Source organism: Phaenicophaeus curvirostris, chromosome 17, assembly GCF_032191515.1.
Source record: "Phaenicophaeus curvirostris isolate KB17595 chromosome 17, BPBGC_Pcur_1.0, whole genome shotgun sequence".
Classification (NCBI taxonomy): domain Eukaryota; kingdom Metazoa; phylum Chordata; class Aves; order Cuculiformes; family Cuculidae; genus Phaenicophaeus; species Phaenicophaeus curvirostris.
Genome location: NC_091408.1, coordinates 8,656,073 through 8,677,846, shown reverse-complemented (window position 1 = coordinate 8,677,846; position 21,774 = coordinate 8,656,073). Strand labels below are relative to the sequence as shown.

Sequence of the window (21,774 nt, the reverse complement as noted above, 5' to 3'; positions counted from 1 at the left end):
CCTTATTGAAACATCTGGAGGAAGTATCATCTAATGGTCTGTCAAGATAGCTAAAAGGCCAAGAGTCCTCTGTTCTCTTTCTAGGTCTGTCACTGCCACTGACTTCGCAAAACTTTGGGCAGGCACCTGAAAAGTTCTATCAAGGTGGTACCTACCCTAATTTGCTTCTTTATGACAGGTAAAGACATTACCTAAGATTTGCTGAAACGCCTCTTTACAAGCAATAACAGAAGATGTGTCTCCCCATCTTTGCAAACCCTGCAAAGTCTTCCTGGCAAATTCAGTGTCTCCAACACGTAGGTTTCTGTGCTGATACAGAACCTCTGCCATAGTCTTTCCAAAAAGGTCTTTTGACATTACTCTCTCTGCATAAAGGGTATCTGATCAAATTCAAATGTGAAGCCCATAAAACCAGAGCCTCTCTAGCAGACACCTTGCTTAGCAGCAGTTTGGACAAATAGCACCACAGAGGCTCACACGACACCATGAGTGACAGCTGGAGCACTGGAGCTCTGATTTCCTTTTTCATATTTAGGAGGTGCTCCATGCCCCAAGTGTGTCTGCTTGAAGTGAGAAGTGTGTTTATTAGAAGAGAAAAAAGATGGCCTGTGGCTTTCCTGACAAACATCATGGATGGGGCAACAGCAGTGTGGTTAATGGCTACATCTCCACTTCTCCTTCATCTGGCATTTCAATTAAAATGAAAAAAACCCCCAATAAATAAAGTTGTTTTCCAGACAACAGTAATCCTGGGGTGGCAGGTGGAGAGGACACAGAACACAACACCATCACTTTGATATACTCACAATATGGTATGATCTGCACTTGGAGTCTCCCTATCACCACACAGCTCTCAAGTCAAAATAGCAGGAAGATAAAAAACATGACATCCCGATCATGCATACACTCCTCAGACCAAAAGCAGCAAAAGAAACATCACAAATATTTATTTGGGTATGGGAATCACTCCTTTTGTCAGTGTTGTGCTCTTGCCATAGTTTCTATGAATAATGAAGCTTCCAAAACGCTTTCCATGATTGTCTGCATCAGCACAAAGCCTAAGTCTTTACAGAAACAGAACAATAAAACTAATTCCAGCAAAATCCGCACCATAACTATTTTCAAGGTTAGGGAATGTAAACCATTCATCATTTAACCACAAACAGTGACCATGGTTACCCAGTGCAGGCATCTGTTTAAAAAACACCCTATGACAAACCAAAAAAGCCCACTCTCCATCCTGCAAAATGGCACAGAAATACAACAACTTCTGAATAACAAGCAAATTCAAGAAGGAAATTCCGTAAGGAGTTGGGGCCACATTTGTTGGGCAAATTATCTTTTCATTTGGCACCCTATATCCTGACACTCCCCAGAAGCAAGGAGCTGCCACAACTTACCAATATTTCCTGAACACAACATGCTTCCAAGCCAAACCAGAGGTCGTGCTGACCCCACCAGCTATGGCTTTTTATCCCCAAGAGCCTGTCCAGTCCAATACAACTTTGCCCTCATCAAACTGTTACCTGTTCCAAGTGTTTGCAGATGTTTTCCAGCTTCACCAGAGGCTGCTGTTATGACTTTCTTGTTAACGACACTTGAAAGGTTTCCTTTAAAAATAGTTCAGGCCCACTTAAGCTACAAGCATTGGGGCGAGGTAGGATGCATGCCCAGCGTTCACAGCCTGCTCTGCCAGCTGTTGCCATGCAAAACAAGAGCAGCTCTTGCAGAGGATGAGTGGGATGTGGAAACCAAATCCCTGCCTCAGTGCTGGCAGCCCCTGCAAAACTGTTTCCAAACCATATTTTGAGAGAAAAAGAGGTCACCAAATCCCTTGTTTCCAACTATGCTTCAACATTCAAGCAGCCTGTGCTATAGGGTGCATTACACAGGAACACAACACTGGCTGGACGCTACTCAGGAACAAAAGGAGAAAACACTCATGTTCTCAGTACTGGGAAAAGCAAGGATACAGCAATAACCATCATGTAGGAGAGGTTATGTAAACCAGCTACTGCAGATACAGACATTAGCTCATCCTACAGGGAAAGGAAAGGGGTGGGGAGGAACCCTTGTTTCTTGTTGCTGGGGTACTCATTAACAACAACTGCCCTCCTTGGGGCCAGTGAGCCCCTTCATCACCCGTACTGGGTAGGGAGATGAATTTCAGAATTAGCATGAGTGTGGAAGACTCCTCTCTGCTTCCTCAGGCAACACCTTAGATTGCGCTGGCAGGAACATTCAGCCTCACTGCTCTTCATATTGCATTCACTGCATATGTCCACAAGGATTCAGTCATCCTTTCATTTGGTCCCATTCCCCAATGTGACATATTGCAGAGAAAGCAATCAGAGAGGGGTGTTAGGGCATACATGAGGGGCTCTGCTGTGTGTTAGGAATGTGTGTGGAAACATCTGAGCTCACAAGAGAAACCTGGCATCTCCATTTGGAGGTTTTCATCCAGTGTTCTAATTAATTATGGCTCACCTCTCTCCATCAGAAATCCCCTTTGTCCTTCCCACTACTGCACTATGAGGGGTATCGTGCTCAGCACTGACAGGTGACAAACGAAGCATAAGTTGGTTCTCTACACTGACCCTTCCTGGCAGGGTTTCCCGGGCTTGGCCAGATCTTTTCTTGCAGGCTAAGCAGATTTCCCTTCTCTGATATTCTGCCCACAGGGTGCTGCTTTGTGGCAAAGTGCCAGAGTAGAAGCTTCTCACTTCCTACAATGGGGTTAGGAGGAGTCCTTTACTGGCACCTCAATCAGAATCATCAGGAAAGAGCAGATATAACAGAACATGAGGAACATTCTTCTGATAAATGAACTATACCGGTAATATTTTTTTTCTAGACACAGAAGAAAGAGGCTGAGGGGGAAACTGGGGCATTGCTACAATGCCACCCTGCCATGCCATCCTTTCTCCTCCAAGTGAAGGCACTGTGTCTCTCATAAAGTACTGAATTTTCTGTGCAGCTTTCAACAAACACATTTTCCAAAAGAACTGGTCAGCAACAGCCTTTGCTTTCATGACAGCTTGCAAAGAAGGGAGCAGGAGGGGTGAATCATGCCCAGTACAGAAACAAACCATATATACATTCCAGGTAGCAGGCACACTCAACGTTGAGCTCTACGCATCAGAATGGTCCCCAGAGAAGGAGTCAAAGAATCAAAGCAAAGGAGCAATGACACAACTAGCCTGACTTTTCAAACACATCAAAGGCTAGAAAACAAGTCCCTCTCAACCCCAGGGACAAGATAGAAAAGATCTAATAAAGAATTCAAATGCCATAATCACATAATCCAATAAGCTACAGTTAAACCAAAACACCTCTTTAGCAAACATCTGTAAGTGACAGAGGAGAGGGCTCTGAAGTGCTAAGCACGGATGGCTGCCTTCACTTCTCCTGTTAACATTATCACCTCCCACGAGTGGCACAGAGCCGAAGGTTTGTTCTTGATATCAAATTTCCACACAGGCAAACAGAAGGGAGAAGAGCATCTCAACAAAAAGAAACACCACAGGTCGACCAGTTGCTGAGAGCTGAGCAATGCAGAATGCGTGCTGGACTGACTTGCCATGCAGGAAGCTGGCTAAGATATCTATGTGGGAAAAGAGATAAGGGTAGAGGTTGGGAAGCAAAAAGGGAAGAGAAGAAAATCATCCTCTGCATACTGTTGCTAAGGTAAGTCTCTGTTTGTATCCTCCCACACTACTCAAGCCTCTACATCATTTTATTCTGGATATTTTCCTTTTTCTCTTTTAGTCCCATATGATCACTTCTCCCTTGTCATCATCAAGTCTCTTCCTGTTCTACTATCTGGGACTCCCTCAGCCATTCTGCCCAAGTACCTGCTATACAGGGAGTCTCTCTTTCATCACCTCCCCACATTGTACAGCAGTGGCAGCAGCACTGAGCACCACAAGTCTGAGGTATCTGACCCCACTGTTCATATCCAGCACTCTGCTTGGATTTACGTGCCACAGAAAGAAGACCTTCCTTCCACATCGGTATTGGTACCAGCCAGGTATGGTCTCTCCTTTGACATGCAGGCTTGGAGCCTTCCAGGCTCAGACATACTCACAGGAGCAGACCTCAACCGAGGAAGACAGATACAGACTTACAATCCCTCCTTTAACGGAAAGCCCATCCCTGGCCTAACCTGAGTAATCAGTGAGAGCAAGTTTTGCTGATGTATGCATCCCTAGGTATTTGCTTTTATACCAGCTCCCGAGTACAGTCCGCAAGCAGAGCACAGTAAATCTCTCTGAAACACAGCAGGAGATGGTAGCACCAGAAAGGGTCATTTCCTCTTGCAGTGACTGGAGCAGGCAAGTGCTGTTCAGTGTGTACAAAGGCAAAGGAAGAGGGGCCCTCAGCTCCTCTGATATGCTTGTGTATACAGACGCTTTTGCAGAATCCCAGTAATGTCCAGTGCATAAGCAGAATTAACATTCATGCATACATCAACCTTGTGCTGACAGAATTCCACTTTATGACTTTCCTTCCTGCTCAGTCTCCCTTCTCTAGCCCCTCTTTCACTGCACCATGGGCTAATCCACATTTTCTCTGAGCGTATATTATTTCCATGAGATATAAAGTGCTTTGCTGAATCTTGCTAGGCAACACATGATGATGATCCAAGACAGTCAAGTTTTGTTATTAAAGAAAAACATTAAATTACTTGTAGACATGAGGACGGTATAGAACTGGTTGACTCAAACGTTTCCGCAGAGCCACAGAACATGACAGGTACATTCATGCCAACAGTAGTTTTGGACCAGCCTTCACAGCAAGTGCAAAGTGTAGGCATCTGCACAAAATGCTGGCAAGGCACGAGGAGGAATGCTGGTGATGAGTGAAAAAGTATTTTTCTTTTCTGTAAGTAATCATTTTGGAGGGGAGCACAGCTCAATACAACCATTACAGCTCTAAGAGTGGGAATTAACTTATTGGAAAAGGTTGGGCAGGAACCCCGACACATGACCTCCACCTGGAATAGAGCCAGAAAGGGTCACTGACTCTTCTAAACTCCTTGCTTTATGCAACATGAAGTCACTTACTGTTGATGCAAAACATGGCCACACTTGCATAGATTATTCAAGAAAAAAACATTACCTCAATGTGCCATATACCTATCCCTGTGAAAGAGCACTGCACACCGACTGTACAGTGAAATTTCAGAAAGAGGGATTTAGCAAAAATGGGAAGAAAATGGTGAATTGTTGTATATGATCTTTTACGTGGCAAGTTATCAGTTGATTTATGTAGCAAGAGTCCCACAGAGTTAGTTCATGATAAATTCATGAGGTATGTGCTTTTGATCGCACAGCGCTCTTCTCATGCCCTGCCATTTCCAGCTTCTCTTTATCCACCTTCTGGAGACAGCATTCTGCCTCACATGCTAAATGGAAAGACAGTAAGGACTAGTTTGCATCAGTTGCCTCTTAGGAGATGCCACATTTGGGAAGGGAAGAGATGCCTTTCTAAGAAGTCAGCAGTCTGGAAGGTAGCAGTGCAAGCAGGCTGACTGGAAGAGTTGAGAGTCTCTCCTAACGTACTCTGTGCATCCCTGTGTGGCAGAAAGGGCTGGCAGGGACCAGCTCTCAGCCAGCTGTCCTAAGACAAAGATGTTCTGTACTGCACATGCACAATCAAAGCACTCCCAGGCTCACAAGTCACTTAGTGGATGGGCGGCTTTCCCTGCTACATCGAGTGAGATTAAAACTCTTTAAGGGAAAAGACAATACGAGAGAAATAGTCTGTAGATTTAAAAGGCACATCAATTCCTGGTTTAGGCTAGGAATTCTGCAGTCTGATCTAATCTCCAGTTTTTAACTGCACTGTGTGAACACGGCTACACCTAAGGAGTAACCAGAGACTTTGCAACCAGCACGGAACTCTGCACAGTTAACCACCAGACACCTAACCAGCCTTGGGAAAGGCTGTGCAGCCACACACTGGTATGATATTGCTTTCAATAGGTGTTTTTCAGAGCAGGTTGATTTGGAGCACACAGTGGCATTCCCCAGCTCTCAGCCTCAGTTCTGCTCACACTGAAGCCAGCAGTAATCCTGGTGAGCACTGCACGCGAGTTATCTTCTGTGCTTCATCAACCCCCATACCTGCTCAGCACCCAGAAACCACATTCCAAAGCTAGTTTTAGGGCACAAAGGCATCCTGGGTTATCTTTACTGGGAGACCTACATCGCAGGAAAAGCCAGAATGGTATTACTACAAGTGCCATGACAGTAACAATCACACGACAAAGTGATGCAACCTAGAGATCAGCCCAAACTGGGATATCTGCAAATCAGAATCTGCTTCTGCACCTTGGCAAACAGTGACCTGTGGGAAGATTACTGCTTTTCAGCACAGGCAGAACGTGACAGGAATATCTTGGAAAGATCTCTGGATCTTTGCATTAGTTGCACTGCAACTAATGTCTACAGTCTGAAGAACTGTAATAAAGGAACGTTCCAGAGTCAGAAGGCTGTGTCCACCACAGGGCAGGGAGTACTGGCTTGGAGAAAGCAACCATAATGGCACACGTGTGCTCTAGGGAGAGAGTAACCAGACCAGAGATATCAGAGAATGATCTATGCCTCATTTTCTCCATCTGTAAGACTTGATAGCTGAGAGACAGACAGGAGAGCACCTGCATGAGCTAAAGGCTATGTGCTAAGCTTGGACATTCTTGCCAGTAGGAATTTGCCAGTGAGGAGACAATTTTTTACATCAAACATCCAATGTACCACTCTTTGGTAAAGAGAGGTCCTTTGGTGTCTGGATACTCAGCTCTGATTTAGTGTGTGGTGCAAGAATCCCTGTCCTTTTAAGCATCCTCAGTAACTGTGGCACTTTGGGAGACACAATAATTAGCATAATTGCCAATTCAGCCTCTAATAATGTACAATGCACTCATTAACCCAATTAACCCCACACAGCACCACAACAATCACAAACAACGCAACTGATGTGGTGGAGAGAAGGCCGCCTGACAGCCCTGCCACATCCCAATGCACTGATGTGACAATTGCGAGGGCTGAAGGCAACTCCCAGCGGCAGAACTCCCACTCAACATCAAGATGGGGCATGCAGCCACCTGAGCTGGTGCCCTAGCCATGCGCTCAGCTTTCCTTAGCCCTGTCTCAGGGCACTGTTCCTGGGGTTTCTTGTCCCAGAAGGTAGGGCCTGGAACGGGCTGGTACATTTAATTAAGCACTAGGTATCAACACCCCCCCGCCCACACCCCTTCTCCACCCCCTCTCACTGGAAGAGTCTCATGTGGGATTCACTTGCCTGCTTTTGCTGCTGCTTAATTCAGTCAGGCTGGTAAATAATTCAGCAGGCACTCAGCCAACAAACAAACAGGCAGCATAAATGGCCAGACAGGGAGATGGAAGGATGAGAGAAAGAAAAAGCTAATGTGAGAGTAGCAACCTTTGCTGGGTCTCCTTTTCTGCAGGCAGAACTTCACACAAGAATTCGTGCCGACTTCTTCATTCCCTGCAGTTAGGCTCTCACCCCCTAAAGAAGCAGGGAGTCTATCTACCATGACCTACTGCCAACTCACTCCTGAGCCTCCTCCGAATGCCACCCTCAGCCTTCTGCTGCACATTCAGGGAGAGCTTCAGTGCCTGTGGGACTTCCACATGGGAAGCTAACTTTGCAGAAGTTTGTTGGAGAGCGGATGCAGTATGGTTTTAAAGCACCACCAAAGAAATTTTGCTATTAAATAAGAGATTAACTCCTGACTTCAGCTGGAGGATGCAGCACAAAGCCAAGCTGTCACCCACTTTGCTATCCTGTGTGTAGATGTGGGAACAACTGACCAAGCACAGGCAGTAGAACAGAAGGACAAACACATTGATTCTCACAAGTGCCTCCCCTCTTCTCCAAACTCTGATTCTCCATCAACTGCCTGGGCTGCTTCTTTATCACATCAGCCTGCAGAATGTGAGCAAGCAGCAAGCGCTGACTTGTAGAGTATCAGTTCTCAGGCAGGAGATGCCCTACCCCAGCCAAAGAGAAAGCTACAAGTATTATAGGAATCTGCACCAAGAAGGCATGCAGCAGTGACATATCATCCTGTTGAACAGTCCCTTTCAGCCTCCCAGGCATTCTGCAGGAGAGCTGGCTTTTCCAAAGGTGTTCAGGCCCCCAGGTAAAAGTCAGTCACAGAATAAATCAGAAACCCACATTTACAAGCACTGATGCTGTTTCAGGAATATCGGTATTTCCTGCAAGGATTAAGGTTCTTCATAGTCCAAGGTGTCCAGTGCACTCAGCACACAGGTCTAGAGTTCCCTCACTCTGGTGTCTGTGCTGGAGGCTGTCAAACCACCACTGGGGAAAGGACCTTGAGTACTGTAAGCCTGCAGATCAGCAACAGGGCCTTTAAGAGATACAGGAACTATTATTTTCCCCATCCACACAGTGGGAAAAGAAAGGTCAAGGGTTAGAAGGACACCTACAGAACATTTTAAACATTCACAGAAATCACAGCCCATTAATTCTGGAGCAGTGAGAGCTGCCGAGCCCTGGAGGGTGCTTGTGGCAGCTCCACTCAGGTCCCTCACACATCTGCTCCAGAGGCACTTCGCAGGCAAAGGAAAGAAGTTGTGCCTGTAGTATATTGGCCCTTTGGAACAACAGAAGTTCACATAGGACTTCAGGAAAACTTTAAGAGTAGCACAAGTTTAGACAACAGTGTTGTGTGCTGGATATAGCTGTATGTTGTGTCTTTGGACACAAGAAGAAAACTCTGCAACACAACATGGACTCAAAATGCACTCCTTTTCTTTAAGCAATAATGCTTTCAATGCAAAACAAAAATGTAATGAATTTTGGAAAGCTGACTGGGGGTGTAAGTTACCTGATACTCTGTCGGGAGAGGTGTGACAGGAGACTGAGCTCCTGCTTTCTTCTCCTTGCAACAGTTCAGTGAAGACACCTGAATACCACTCCTGCTGTTCCAGACTTGGACAGGAACAACCCGATACAGACAACAAACTCATAGTACACCTGGTATTGTAGGTTGTGAGTACCCACTTGTTTCACTTCTATTACCCACCCCTATCTGTTGCCTCCCCTAATCTGTCCTGCTGTCTACACAATCCTTATAGCAGAGAACATTGGGCTAAACTATCACAGCAGTAAAGGCAAGTTTGCCTCTTATTTTGCTTGCCTGGAGTTCTGTCACTCCCACCAAACAATGTCTCATCCTGTGAAGGGTCATGAGAACGAAGTGTCTGAACTGCCAATAAATACATGCACTCTCTCATTAAAACCAGCTACAGCGTTGTAGCCTCACAAGGTAACCAGCATACCTGTGTTTCAAAAAGGTCCTCAGGGTTTCCTGGAGAGCTGAAGACTCAAATGTTTTAAGCTGGTAAATTAATTTAAATGTTAATTAAAACTAGGAATAGTGATACTGCTGTTCCATGATGGGCTGTGACCACAGTTTTTGTAAAACCATTTCTTTAGAATTCTCTGACTGCATCAGTAAACAAGGCAAAAAATGTAGCATCACCAAGCAGCAGTAATAAAAATTCCTGCCTTACATAAAAGCTGACTTCCACAAAAACCACATTCCAACCAGAGGAAAGCTTTGGGGTGATTCAGGGTAAACACTCCATTATTCTGTCTATGAAAACAAACAATAATCCAAAACATTGTAGTGGGGTTTTCTGTAGTGCTTAACCTTACAGCAGTGATGAAGCTTTTATAAATGTTATTTTTAAAGTTTCCTATGCACATAACAACAAATTAACATAAGATAACCATATTAATTTGGCCAATTTTCTTTAGGCAGCCTCTTGAGCATCCCGTGGAAATACCAACACATGAAGTTAAGGACTCAGGAAACTCCCAGGCACTACAAGTTCGCCAAAGTAAAATTCAGATCTCCAAGCACGACTGGGAGTCACAGTGTCACCAAAAAGACCTGCCTCGCAAACCACTGGCTTCCCTTTAGGCCATGACTGCTGTGAGACACAAGGACAACAGGTGTTTGGGGGTAGTTCAAATACAAGGTGCTCATTTGGTGAATGCCCTCGTTCTGTGCAGCCTCCTTGGTACAAAATGTACCAACACCTTGCAGGTGAGGTGAGATTATCACTGAAGTGGTAGTGGAAAGACATGAATTTCAAAGGAGGTGATAAAGCATCATATAAACATCTCTTAGATTATCAAATCCCTGAACCTGTGCTTGGAGCCACATAATTATACAATGGATGCCAAATTTCAGGATGCAGAAACACCCATTGCAAGAGTAAAGACACGCAGATTGGTTTATTAACATGCTTCATGGGAACATCATCTGAATCTCATTGAAAGGGGCAAAGAAAGCAATGGAAAGGTGACTGGAGTAGGTGTATTAACACACAGTAATTACAGGAGAAAGAAGCTTTTTCAGGCTAGGGAATAACTAAGCATTTCCTCTGCCACCGAGAAAGAAGCAGCAAGTGACAATCACCATTCAAAGAAGTGGTGTACCTGCAGACTCTACGCAACTAAAAGAGCCAGAGTCCAGAAAGACACTCCAGGAGAAACAGATATCGTCTGCTGGTGGGCAAGGAATTCGGCCATTGACCAACAAGCAAGGTGCTCCTGAAGATCAGGCCGTCCCGGCAGCAGCTGAACCACCACTAGGCATGGTAAGCTGCTCAGGTTGGCATGGCAGCAGTGTGGCAAAGCACATGCTGATTCCTGGTCAAGGGTTTTGTTACCTACCACCCACAGTGGCAGTGGATTAAAAGGGAAATGGGGCTATGCTGACCAGGTCTGAAGACTGCTTTGGGTTCATGCCTGGATCCACCTCAGGTGAGCAACAAAGTCACGTGAAACCCCCTTACTGCAGTTTGCAGCAGGGTGGTGCAAACCCCTCCTGCTTTTGGCTCAGGAAGTCTCATACTCCCTGAATCTCAGCTTGAGATTTTCTTTCAAATGCACACAGGCTCTCCAAGTGTAACCAAAGCCAAGATCAGGCTGGTTACAAGTCAAACGTTCATATGGCTTCCACCCCAAATCATAAATCCCACCCTGTCACCTGGAACTGAGCCCATTCTGCTCAAACCCCGGGCTGCATTTGGGGGAAACTTGACCCCGGTTCACGGGAAGGTTCACAGATCCAGCCCGCACTCTGGGCCTGTCACAAACCCTCTCCCACGGGGAAAATGCCCGTGGCTGTAGGGTCCATCCGGACCTTGTTGCCGGAGTCATGGTGTCATCTAGTGGTGACAGCTCGTATGGGCACGGACCCTGCGCCGAACTCGGCATCCCCGAGAACCCCCAAAGCCTAATCGCTGTGCCTCTTGTAAGGGCATCACCTTCCCGAGAGGCAGCACAGCCCCACCGCTTCGGGAAAAGCACCTCGAGGACAGCTCTTTGCAAAGGCTCCCTAACAAAACGAAGGACGAGCTTTGCTTTTCCTTTCACTTCTACAAAGGTAGCAGACACAATCTCCTGGGACAAGGGCAAACCACAATAACTTTAAGGGTCAGCAATTAGCAGCAGGCTTAGATGGATAGAAGTTTTAAATTCAGGAGCTGTTCCTTACCATAAAAGCTGCATCTGCTGACGTGTCACTTCCACCTATGCTGTTACCAATAACACTCAAAAATCCTAGCACTAGATACTAGAGGAAAAAGGAAATTTCAGTTTGCACTTTAGGAGCTCCCTTACATAGGCACATGGATATGCTCAGCTCTCAAAAAATGGCAGCTGATTTTTGGATTACCAATTTATATCCTGTTGGGTTCAAGTTCCCTAAGCATTAAGCAGCCAAGGCAGCTCCCAAATTCAGAGAACATCTCTTGCAGGAGATCAGCTCCCTCTGTCTCACCAAGTGTTTCCAAGAGATCTGGGTCCCCATATTTCCCATGTGACAGGGTTATGGCAACGTGAATTCATGCCTTCAGTGAAGCTGGGAACGGGTGTACCAGCTCTTAAGCCTGATCTGGTTTCAAGGAACCTTTAGTGAGATTTAAGTCAAGGAATTTTACTTTTGAGCTGAAGGAAGCAGAAACACAAATATGACTGGTTTTCCAGGCTCAGCTGATGAGTGGCCACTAAGTTACTGCCAGTCCTGTTCCCACAGCCCCAGACGCTGCACTGAGTCGCTTGTCCCAGAGGCTGATAAGAGCTACAACTCAAAGAAAAGAAAATTCTCTTCAAGTGGGAAGAAGAATCACAATGTCAGCAGAGAAGCAGGGGAAAATGTAATTCCACCACTGTCCTGGAAACCAACTGGGTTTGCAGGTTCCTGATGTCTCTGAGGTTTCATCTCAGATCCAACTCAGGTGTTTCCTTGGCAGGTTTGTCTTCTTCCCTAGAGCTTAATCCCTCCCTCTGATACAGTCATACTGCCTGCAAGCTAATGAGCTTGAAATTACGGTCTGTTTGCTGCTCTGTTTGAGTTCTGATCTGTGACACAACCACAGCAGTAGCTGGACTTGCTTCTTTGCTGTTTGGGGTTGCAGCCTAAAGGCCAGGCTTGATGCTGCCAACACCGAAATTCAAATCCTAGCTCACATGTAGGGTAAGAGGGAGAAAGCACTTTTCAGAGTGCAGGCTTCTATTGGGATTCATCCCACAATGGCCCTTTTTTAAGCCTGGTAACAGCACAGACCAGGGCCATCTTCATGGCAGAGGATTCTAAACACCTGATCCTACCTTTGCCACAGCCTGCATGGGAAAGATATTAACTGCTACTTGCTTGGACTCAAAATGACCACAGGAAATATTCATCAACAGCAATCTCCTTAGAGCTGCACCAATTCAAAGTTTTACTCTCTTGGACCCGTTTTCTTCCCCCATCCTGGCACCAGCGTTCTGCTTATTCTGTGAGGCTAAAAGACTTCATAGTGCCATCTACCCACTACAACTACTGCAAAGGCAAAGCCCAAGAATTGCTCAGAGGTAAGACAGTGTTAAACTACTGTGATGCGGGGAGGTTTTTATTTACTAGTAAGTATTCACCAACTTTAAAATAATGGACAGCTTCCATCAGAGCCTGCATATGGAGCACCTTTCACTCCAACGCAGCTTTCCAAAAGCGTACATGCACAGAACACAGAAATGTGCCACCCCTGGAGCTGAATGCAGCTGCAGCTCATCCAACACGGTGCGATAATGACAGGGAGAGCTTCTGCCCTGCCCACGACAAACCTCTGGGTTTTGGCAAATGCACCCGAGAGTTTTGCAGGCTTGCTATTCCAGAGGAGGCCCATATAGTTAAAGGGTTCACCTGAGACAACTATGCAAAGTCAGCAAAACACGTTTCCTTTATGTCCTTTGGAAGGTCAAAACCTCCCCAGGAGAATATGCTGGAATACAAACTGCCAGGCTCCTGAGCCATTTCCTATCTGATTTTCAGGTACTCGCTAACTCTGCTACTCAATCCCTCCTGTGACAGATCTGTCACAGCTGAAGGTGAGGGCAAGGTTCTCCCTGCCCACCTGCTGCCTGACAGGCACAGCAGGTTTGCTGGGTTGGTGGGTGCCAGGCCCCACATTCTGCTGTGCCCTCTGCCACTCAGTTCCAGTGCTGCCAGGCTGCAGCTGATCCACCAGCACTTGGTGAAGGACAGGCAGCACACAGCACTGCCCAGCCTCACCTGCAGTTCCGAGGCCCCATGCCAGCATTAAGACAGGAGCTCAGCGCTTGTCTCTAACTATGTGAACTCTCAGGGCAGTAGGTTGGGAAAGCACTGCCCTTTCCAGGGCTGCTCAGACAACTGATTCTCAAAGCTGTTTCCTGGGGCTACCGTACCACAGCTCACCCCCTGCACCTCACAAAGCTCCTGCCCAGTCCTTCCCATCTGGGATCCACAGCAGAGGAGGTAGCGGAAGCCTCTGCACTGGCACTGCAAGGATCCTTCCTCTGCAACCATGGGAGGCAGCCTGACCCTTCACTTCAGCCCAAGTCACATCTGAGTGACAAGGAACTCCAGTCCCCAAAGGAAAACAGAAAAGCTGACTTTCTTCCTGCCCTAGCCCGAGCCATGAATCCCTTTGTGGGTCAGTCAGGCAGCCTCTGAAAACTGCACAAAACCAATTTCTATCTAGGTGGTAAAAGAGCAGATATTCTAGAAGGTTCTACTAACTTACAACCTCTAGGATTTGACAAAATTGTTTAGTCAGTTGGTTAGCCTCACAGCTCCGAGAATATTTACTCTACCCTTACCTGTACTCTTTCTGTTCAATCTGGTATTGGCAGCCAAGCCTGATGCTTAACACTCAAGATTCTGACTCTCAGTGACAGAACACAACGTGTTTCTGCAATCTGTTACTTACCTAGGTTAATGAAGTTCTTATTAATAAAATTATTTTAAGCACAACACCCAGAAGTAGCTTTATTAGATCAGTTACTGATGTCCAGTCAGCTTCCACACAGGCATAGCACCATCCTGCACAACAAACAGCTTTGCAATACATACAGGATTCCCCGTGCAATGAGGCCAGATGCTGTGAAGCTGCCAGGTCTGTGCTCCAGAGAGTAACGTGCAGTTCTCAGCAAAGAAAGGGTTTGCAAGCAAAGATGCACACATGCAGTCTTCACCTGCATGCTAACAGCAAACTTCTTAAAAAAATCTTAACTGGGGAAGAGAAATACATGCTAGCAACGTATGATTTTATCTCTTATCTTTTTGCATCCAGAGCATACTCCTCTGCGTGAGGTATCACTCCTATATCTCTACAAGGATGGAATTCTCTGACTCGCCCCTTCCTAGGGTCAGGATCAAAGTCACCACCCCACATGTTCACCCCTAATCAATACACGCAGCTGGGACTGTCTCCTAGACTGGCCACAATTCAGACATGTTTTTCCCTCCCACAGCAAAGCACAATTTGTTTTGCTGGGCTTGTCACTGCAAAGCTGACACAACTTGCTTAAGAACAGACCAGGACACATTCCTAGCACCAGCAAGGGTGTTTTTAATTCCTAAAGGTGTGGGGGTGCCAGGCTATGTAACACAGTCTTTCTGTGAGCATTTACACCCACAATCCCAACAACTCCCGATTCCCTTCCCCTTTTGGCTGCCACACCTCCGTTGGGAAGAGATACCTGAATGCAGTCAGGTGGGTGACTTCTCCCTCCTGCAAACTCCTGGCCACCGTTGTCTGTGTTTCTGACTACTGTATCTGAAACTTTCTACTACTATGTCTGTGTTCTCCTCCCTGTCCTGCTCTCCCCAGGCAGGCAGCAGTGCCACTCACAACCTTCATAAGTCGTGACACAAGTATGTGTGTAGTACAGTGAGCAATGAGGCTAACCACAGCAGCGCTGACCCTGGACAGGGACCTGTTGGATTAGCAAGACTCAGAGAAACACAATCCCTAGTGTTAGGTAGCTGATACTATACCAGGAATCAACACAAAAGCATCACCTAGAACCAAAAAGCTCTAGTGACAAGGCTGCTGCAGCTGCAACAGCCCATGAGAAGAACAGTCCTTTTGGGAAGCTGTGCTACTTAACAAGCCAGCTGATGCCAGAACTGCACATTATCCAAGCTCATCTGCTTTTGCCAGCTAAGCGGCTTATCTAATAAACACACTATGTCACCTTACAAATCTCGCTTCTTCAGGATTATAACTCCAGTGACGTCCCAAACACAGAATCCTTACAAAAGCAGATGAGGCATAAAACCTCTCAAGCCCACCACTGACCCACTGCAGGCACAGCCTGGGGCAGTCTTCCTTTGCTCCAGGCCTGGAAACTGCAGCTGCACCTCCACACGCGATTTCACGGTGACTGCAGGAACAAGGTTCTGCCAGGAAGTCTTTATCTAGAAACACCCCCTGCACATGCTGTCTTTGAGTGTGCTGCATGCTGCCCAGCATATCCAGTCCTTGTTACACGGGACAAGCAAAAATGTCACTCTTAACACCAAACAGCACAGGCACAATATTCTTCTTAAGTTGTACCTACACCTGGAACAAATCCTTTTGCTTACTCTTTTTTCTTGACAGCGTTCACGTGGAAGCAAGGGAAAAGAATGGGGATATTTACAGTGAAAAGGAAGAAAAAGTTGAACATAAACTGTTCCGTTGACCGGATTCCCTTCTCCCCTTTCCAGTATCTTCCATAGAGGACTCAGGTACTCTTCCCGTGTTTGCCCATTTCATTGACTCCCAACACCAAGTGCTGGTTCTCTGCACATATCAGCCCTGATGCTACACAGCATGTGTTGGTCTCTGCCAGCCCAGGCACCAGCCAGACCCCCACACAGACAGCCTGTGCTGACGGACACAGAACACACATGATGAGATCAGCATTGGAATAGCGTTGACCCAGTTACCAGCAGCACTGAGCCTTGACTCCATCAGATACAAATGAAATGCTGTAAAAGTTGCTCCTTTCTTGAGGGCTCTTTACATGCATGGCCAACACACACAGAACTGCAGTGGCATAGCCAGGGAAGTTTGTCTCTCACCACGACCTGGAATTTCTAAGAGTGTGAAAACCACAGGAGCATCTTAGATAATTTTTTTTTTGGTTTTAATGAATTTTTTTCCCCCTCTTTTTGATGCCTCTTTTCTCCCAGGGCTGTGGAGGCATCAGGATATATTCTGGCATAATGTTCAAGAACAAAAACCTTCAGTATACCTTTGTGCAGGTCTTAATTCTAGCTGTTCTTAATTACCTGAGTGACATCTGAAAGTCATGCCAGCCTCCTTGCATAATGGACGTATCCTTCGCTGGTAGGAGGATGGCAGTGAAACAAGCCTGTGCCGTCTTTGCCTGCATTCAGTACCTCCAGAGAGCTTGCAGTATTCTGGAGCATCTTGGTAGTCTCACCTCCTCAGTCTCCCTGGAGGAACATATAGAACACGTCCCATTTAGGAAGAATCATCTTCAAGATACTGCCTTGCATAATTAAATGTAAACTACCTAATCCTCTCTGTATCTCCATGGATGCTTAGTTATGGGGGAGTTCTCTCCCACCTCCATGCTGCGGGCAGGAATCCTGAGGGGAGGGAACAGGCACAGTCAATGTGTGACTATGAGCCCTGCAGCTATCAGCAGGTGAGCTTCAGCACACACTATCATCAGAAACCACAGCCAGGAACCAAGTCCCACAGCTCATCGTTCCTACTAATGCAGAGTTCTAACACATTCACAACACTTCTGCAAGCTTCATAGCAGAAAAACCAATACAAACAAGATCTCCCAAATGCCGTCATCTTCCAGTTTTGAGGAGCATACTGCAAGCCAGCTTGTTCTCATAATCACTCCAGCTGACCTTTGCATGCAACTGGCTCCAGCTGCTTCCATTTCTCTGGACAAATGGGACAGAAAAAACTAAAACCATGTCAGCCCTTCAGACAGCCTGACCTAAGTGCATAAAACAAGTGAGCATTGTGAAAAATACTCAAACTCATTCACTTCCTGATACAAAACCCTGCACGGCTTTAACTGTGCTCTAGCAAATCCTGTGCACCCTTTGTGGAAATTGCTACATACATGAGTTGAGATTTGCAACTGCGTGCAACTTCCTGAAGTCCAGCGCTAGCAGAGCTCCATTTATTTTTCCTAATATTATTATCCAGCCAATAGTCACTTATAGCCCCAGCTATTCCTAACAATACCACCAAAGTTTACACCTAATAGCGTTCATTTATCCTGTACGATAGCTCTTAATTTATCTTGCCATTATAAGGTTGCTTGAGACACTCATTTGGGTATTCATTTTACATGGTGTATTTATTTTAAGGTGCAGGAAAGGAAAATACACACATATAAGCATTAACCTGAATTGGCAAAGTATTAGAATTCCTCAGCACCTCCCCTGAGAGAAGCAGCATTCACACCTCACCACTCCGCTCATTCTGTTACAGGAGAGGAATGAGACTATAGTTGTAGCGTCAATCAGCTCCTTTTCCTATGGTGCCTACATAGGCACAATGAGCCATAGGCACACAGAACAAAAATCATTCTGTGTCCCAGTTGCTTGTATAATAAAGTTGAATTAAGTTAATAATTGAAGCAGTTCTTGCATGTTACTTTTCCTTGGTGACTCTCCAAATGTTTTTAGAAAGCCAGGGGCACCTCCCCATCTCACTAACAAAAAAAGGGGGGCTCAGAGCCCACCTTACTGGGAGCCACCCACTGCACAGGCAACAGAGAGCAGCAAAAGAGCCATTTTAACACCAGAGGTGAAAGGGAACAGGTAGGCTGTAGCCCTTCCAGATAGGGGCAAGCCAGGGCCCCCAGTGCACCCCAAGAGAAGAAGCCGCTGCCCTGCTCCTGGCCCTGCCTGCTACCCTGCGATGCCAGCGCTGCACCTCCAGACACCTCTGCCCTGGCAGAGGCTGCCTCAGCCAGCCCGGCTGAGGGCTCGCTGCCCCCAAGCAGCTCCAGTTGCCCTGAGATGCACTGAGTCCCTCAGCAAAGCAGATACCCTGAGAGGTGCTAGTGCTGGCTCAAGGCACTCAAAACGGCATGCTCCACAGGGGAGACACAGGTGCAGCCACAGCCTTGGCCCACCCATCCCTCACATTGATACCCTGCTCAGCTCACCTGCTGCCATCGCCAGGAGCCCAACCCGGGCACCTGCTGGCCACAGACATCACTCAGGGCCATGGCTGCTCTGGGAAACCAGTGCCCTCGTATGAAGAGCAACCACCCCTCAGGGCCGTACAATCCTCACCCGACAGCCACCCCCTGGGGCCACGGCTGCCTCTTAGAGACCAGGGGGCCTCATGTGCTCAGCCACCACCGCTCCCTGGGGCCAGGACCTCTCACCTCAGGGCTACTCCTTTGGGCCCAACCCTCCTCACACCATGGCTGCCCCCTAGAGACCAGGGCCTTCATATCATAGAATCACGAGGTTGGAAAGGACCCACTGGATCATCAAATCCAACCATTCCTAGCAATCACTAAACCATGTCCCTCAGCACCTCATCCACCCGTCCCTTAAACCCCTCCAGGGAAGGTGACTCAACCACCTCCCTGGGCAGCCTCTGCCAGTGCCCAATGACCCTTTCTGTGAAATACTTTTTCCTAATGTCAAGCCTGAACCTCCCCTGGCAGAGCTTGAGGCCATTCCCTCTTGTCCTGTCCCCTGTCCCTTGGGAAAAGAGCCCAGCTCCCTCCTCTCCACAACCTCCTTTCAGGTAGTTGGAGAGAGCAATGAGGTCTCCCCTCAGCCTCCTCTTCTCCAGGCTAAACACCCCCAGCTCTCCCAGCCGCTCCTCATAAGACCTGTTCTCCAGCCCCTTCACCAGCTTCGTTGCTCTTCTCTGGACTCGCTCCAGAGCCTCAACATCCTTCTTGTGGTGAGGGGCCCAGAACTGAACACAGGATTCGAGGAGCGGTCTCACCAGTGCTGAGTACAGAGGGAGAAGAACCTCCCTGGACCTGCTGATCACGCCGTTTCTGATACAAGCCAAGATGCCATGAGCCTTCCTGGCTGCCTGGGTCACTGCTGGCTCATGTTCAGTCGCTGTCAACCAACACCCCCAGGTCCTTCTCCTCCAGGCAGTTTCCAGCCAGACTTCTCCTAGTCTGTAGCTGCACAGGGTTGTTGTGCCCCAAGTGCAGGACCCAGCATTTGGCCTTGTTAAACCTCATGCCATTGCTCTCAGCCCAGCAGTCCAGCCTGTAACAGCATATGAACAGTAACTATCCGCTGTTTGCGCCACAGCCACCCCTCAGGTCCGACCCCTCCTCACCTCACGGGCACCGGGGGGGCCGTAGCTGCCGCTCTCAGACCAGGGCCCTCGTGTGACCAGGACCCCTCACCTCACGACCAGCGCTCGGCTCCGACCACTCCTCGTCTCACGGCCGCCCCTTGGCCCCCAAACCCCCTTAGAGGCTGTAGCCGCCCCTCATCCCCCGCCCTCGGCCACCGGCCCTCACCACCTCCCTCCCCTCAGGGCGGCGCCTCAGGGCCGGGCCTCCCTCACGACGCCTCAGGGCCGCCTCACGCCGCTCCTGCCTCAAGGCCGAAATCCCTCCGCCGCGGGGCCGAACCCCTCCGCGAGAAAAAAAGTCCCCTCCAGGGGGAACCAATAGCACTTTCTAGAAGGCCAAAAAGGGAAAGACAACCGCGAGGACGCAGCGCCAGGGAGTTGTGCCTGTGGTTCAGCGCAGGAGCCCAGCACAAAACATCCCTTTAATAAATAAAAAAGGCCATTAATAAGGATAAGGCAGAAGAAATCCGATTTCTCCATCAGAAAGAAAGGTCACAACAAACTGAACGCTGCACCGACGTGCCGAGCGATGTGAAGCAGACAGCAAAAGACTTGCTACAGACACCAAGTCTAAAGTCTTTTATTACATTTTATAGATTAAATATATTTTCAGTAGAGTCTCTCTTTTTAAAACACACAAAAGGAAAAAATACATTCTTCATGTACATATGAAATACTGACCAGGGACCATGTACAGTGCAAAGTATGAACACAGCTACACAGACGTCACCTCCTCGGATGATTATCAGGCTTTCTACAGTAAAAGTAGAATGAGTGGACGTTTCTGCTTCCAAAGATTTCTCCAAAGAGAAAGCCATACCCTTCACCTCCATGGCATGTTGTGGGATTGTGCAGGAAAGGGGTTTCTTTTTTACTTTTTAAAGGTATTATAAAATCCTTGCATTGCATGAAAAATTATCAAACTCCACAGCTTTATCTCTTTCACACATTCATTATCATAGTACAATTTTTATTGCGATTGCAGCCCAACTCCAAAAATCCACGGAAAACCAGAAATATATATAACCTGGTAAAGAGAAAGGAATGGATCAGATGGATTGTTGCAATGTCCAGGAAACACGCACCCACGTGTACACACACATACACAAAAGATGGAGGCTAGCGAGGTGTGACTGAGCATCTCCTATTTATTACGAGTTTGGAGCAAGGGCACAGGGTTGCATGCTTCACTTGGGTGGTGAATCTCTAGTTTCTCTCAGTAGGGGATGTCGTTCTGGTAGTACTGGATCATGTCGTATGTCCTGCTCCTAAAGAAGAAAAGAAAATCCAAAGGTAAGGACAAGTTTAAAAAAACACTGCACCCATTTTCATAGAAACAAACACCAAGATCCTGCCAAAACACAACATGGATGAAGGAAATTTAGCTGCTAATCAAAACTAGCCCTATATGCTTTGAAGGCATTGTGAAGGATCCGCTGCTGCTACAAACAATGCAAAACATCCTGCTGTTGTTTAAAAAGTATTTCCACGCTTCTCAGCATGGTAACAACAGTTGGGATCCTGTGTTTGGATAAGCCAGAAGCGCCTCACATTGCACTGGGAGTTTGTTTTAAGAGAAAAAATGCATAATGAACGAAGCAAGATCATCAGGGCTGCGTGGAGACAGGATTACGTGGAAACAAAAGTAATCTTAATTAAGGAGAACGCTAATAATGAAAATTAAAGTGCAGGGGAAATAAAAGCATTAATAGCAGTATCTCTGACGAGTCATTGCACAAACAAATCTAAGCCTCGTTAGAGAGAACTTATCCCTGGGCAGAGCTTGTTCAGGTCACAGACTGCCCATGCCACAGGTAGAGCTGCTTAAGCTTGTCAGAAGTAAACTGGCTCTGGGCATTCACACAGCACTGTGACTTTGTAACCCCAATATTAACCTGAGATACTGAGCAGATACACCAACAGGCGCTGGAAAAAACCCAATTCACTTCCAGCAGGGCCATATCTGAGCCAATAAGCCTTACTGGTCTCAAGCTGACCCCACATGCAAATACACAACAGTTTGTATTAGACTCCCTAGTGTACCCCACAAAGTTTGTATTATCTGGGA

General features: G+C 47.1%; 1 protein-coding gene across 2 annotated transcripts in view; it reads right to left on the bottom strand.

Moving 5' to 3' along the window:
- Positions 1 to 20,330: 20,330 nt before the first annotated feature.
- The window catches only part of PI4KA (phosphatidylinositol 4-kinase alpha), a 58,920-nt gene continuing 57,476 nt past the window's right edge, over positions 20,331 to 21,774 (bottom strand). For both annotated transcript variants that reach the window (XM_069870683.1, XM_069870684.1), the window contains exon 55: positions 20,331 to 20,974. In XM_069870683.1, the coding sequence (XP_069726784.1) occupies positions 20,923 to 20,974 (52 nt within the window). In that variant the 3' untranslated portion in view covers positions 20,331 to 20,922. The remainder of the gene's footprint in view (positions 20,975 to 21,774) is intronic.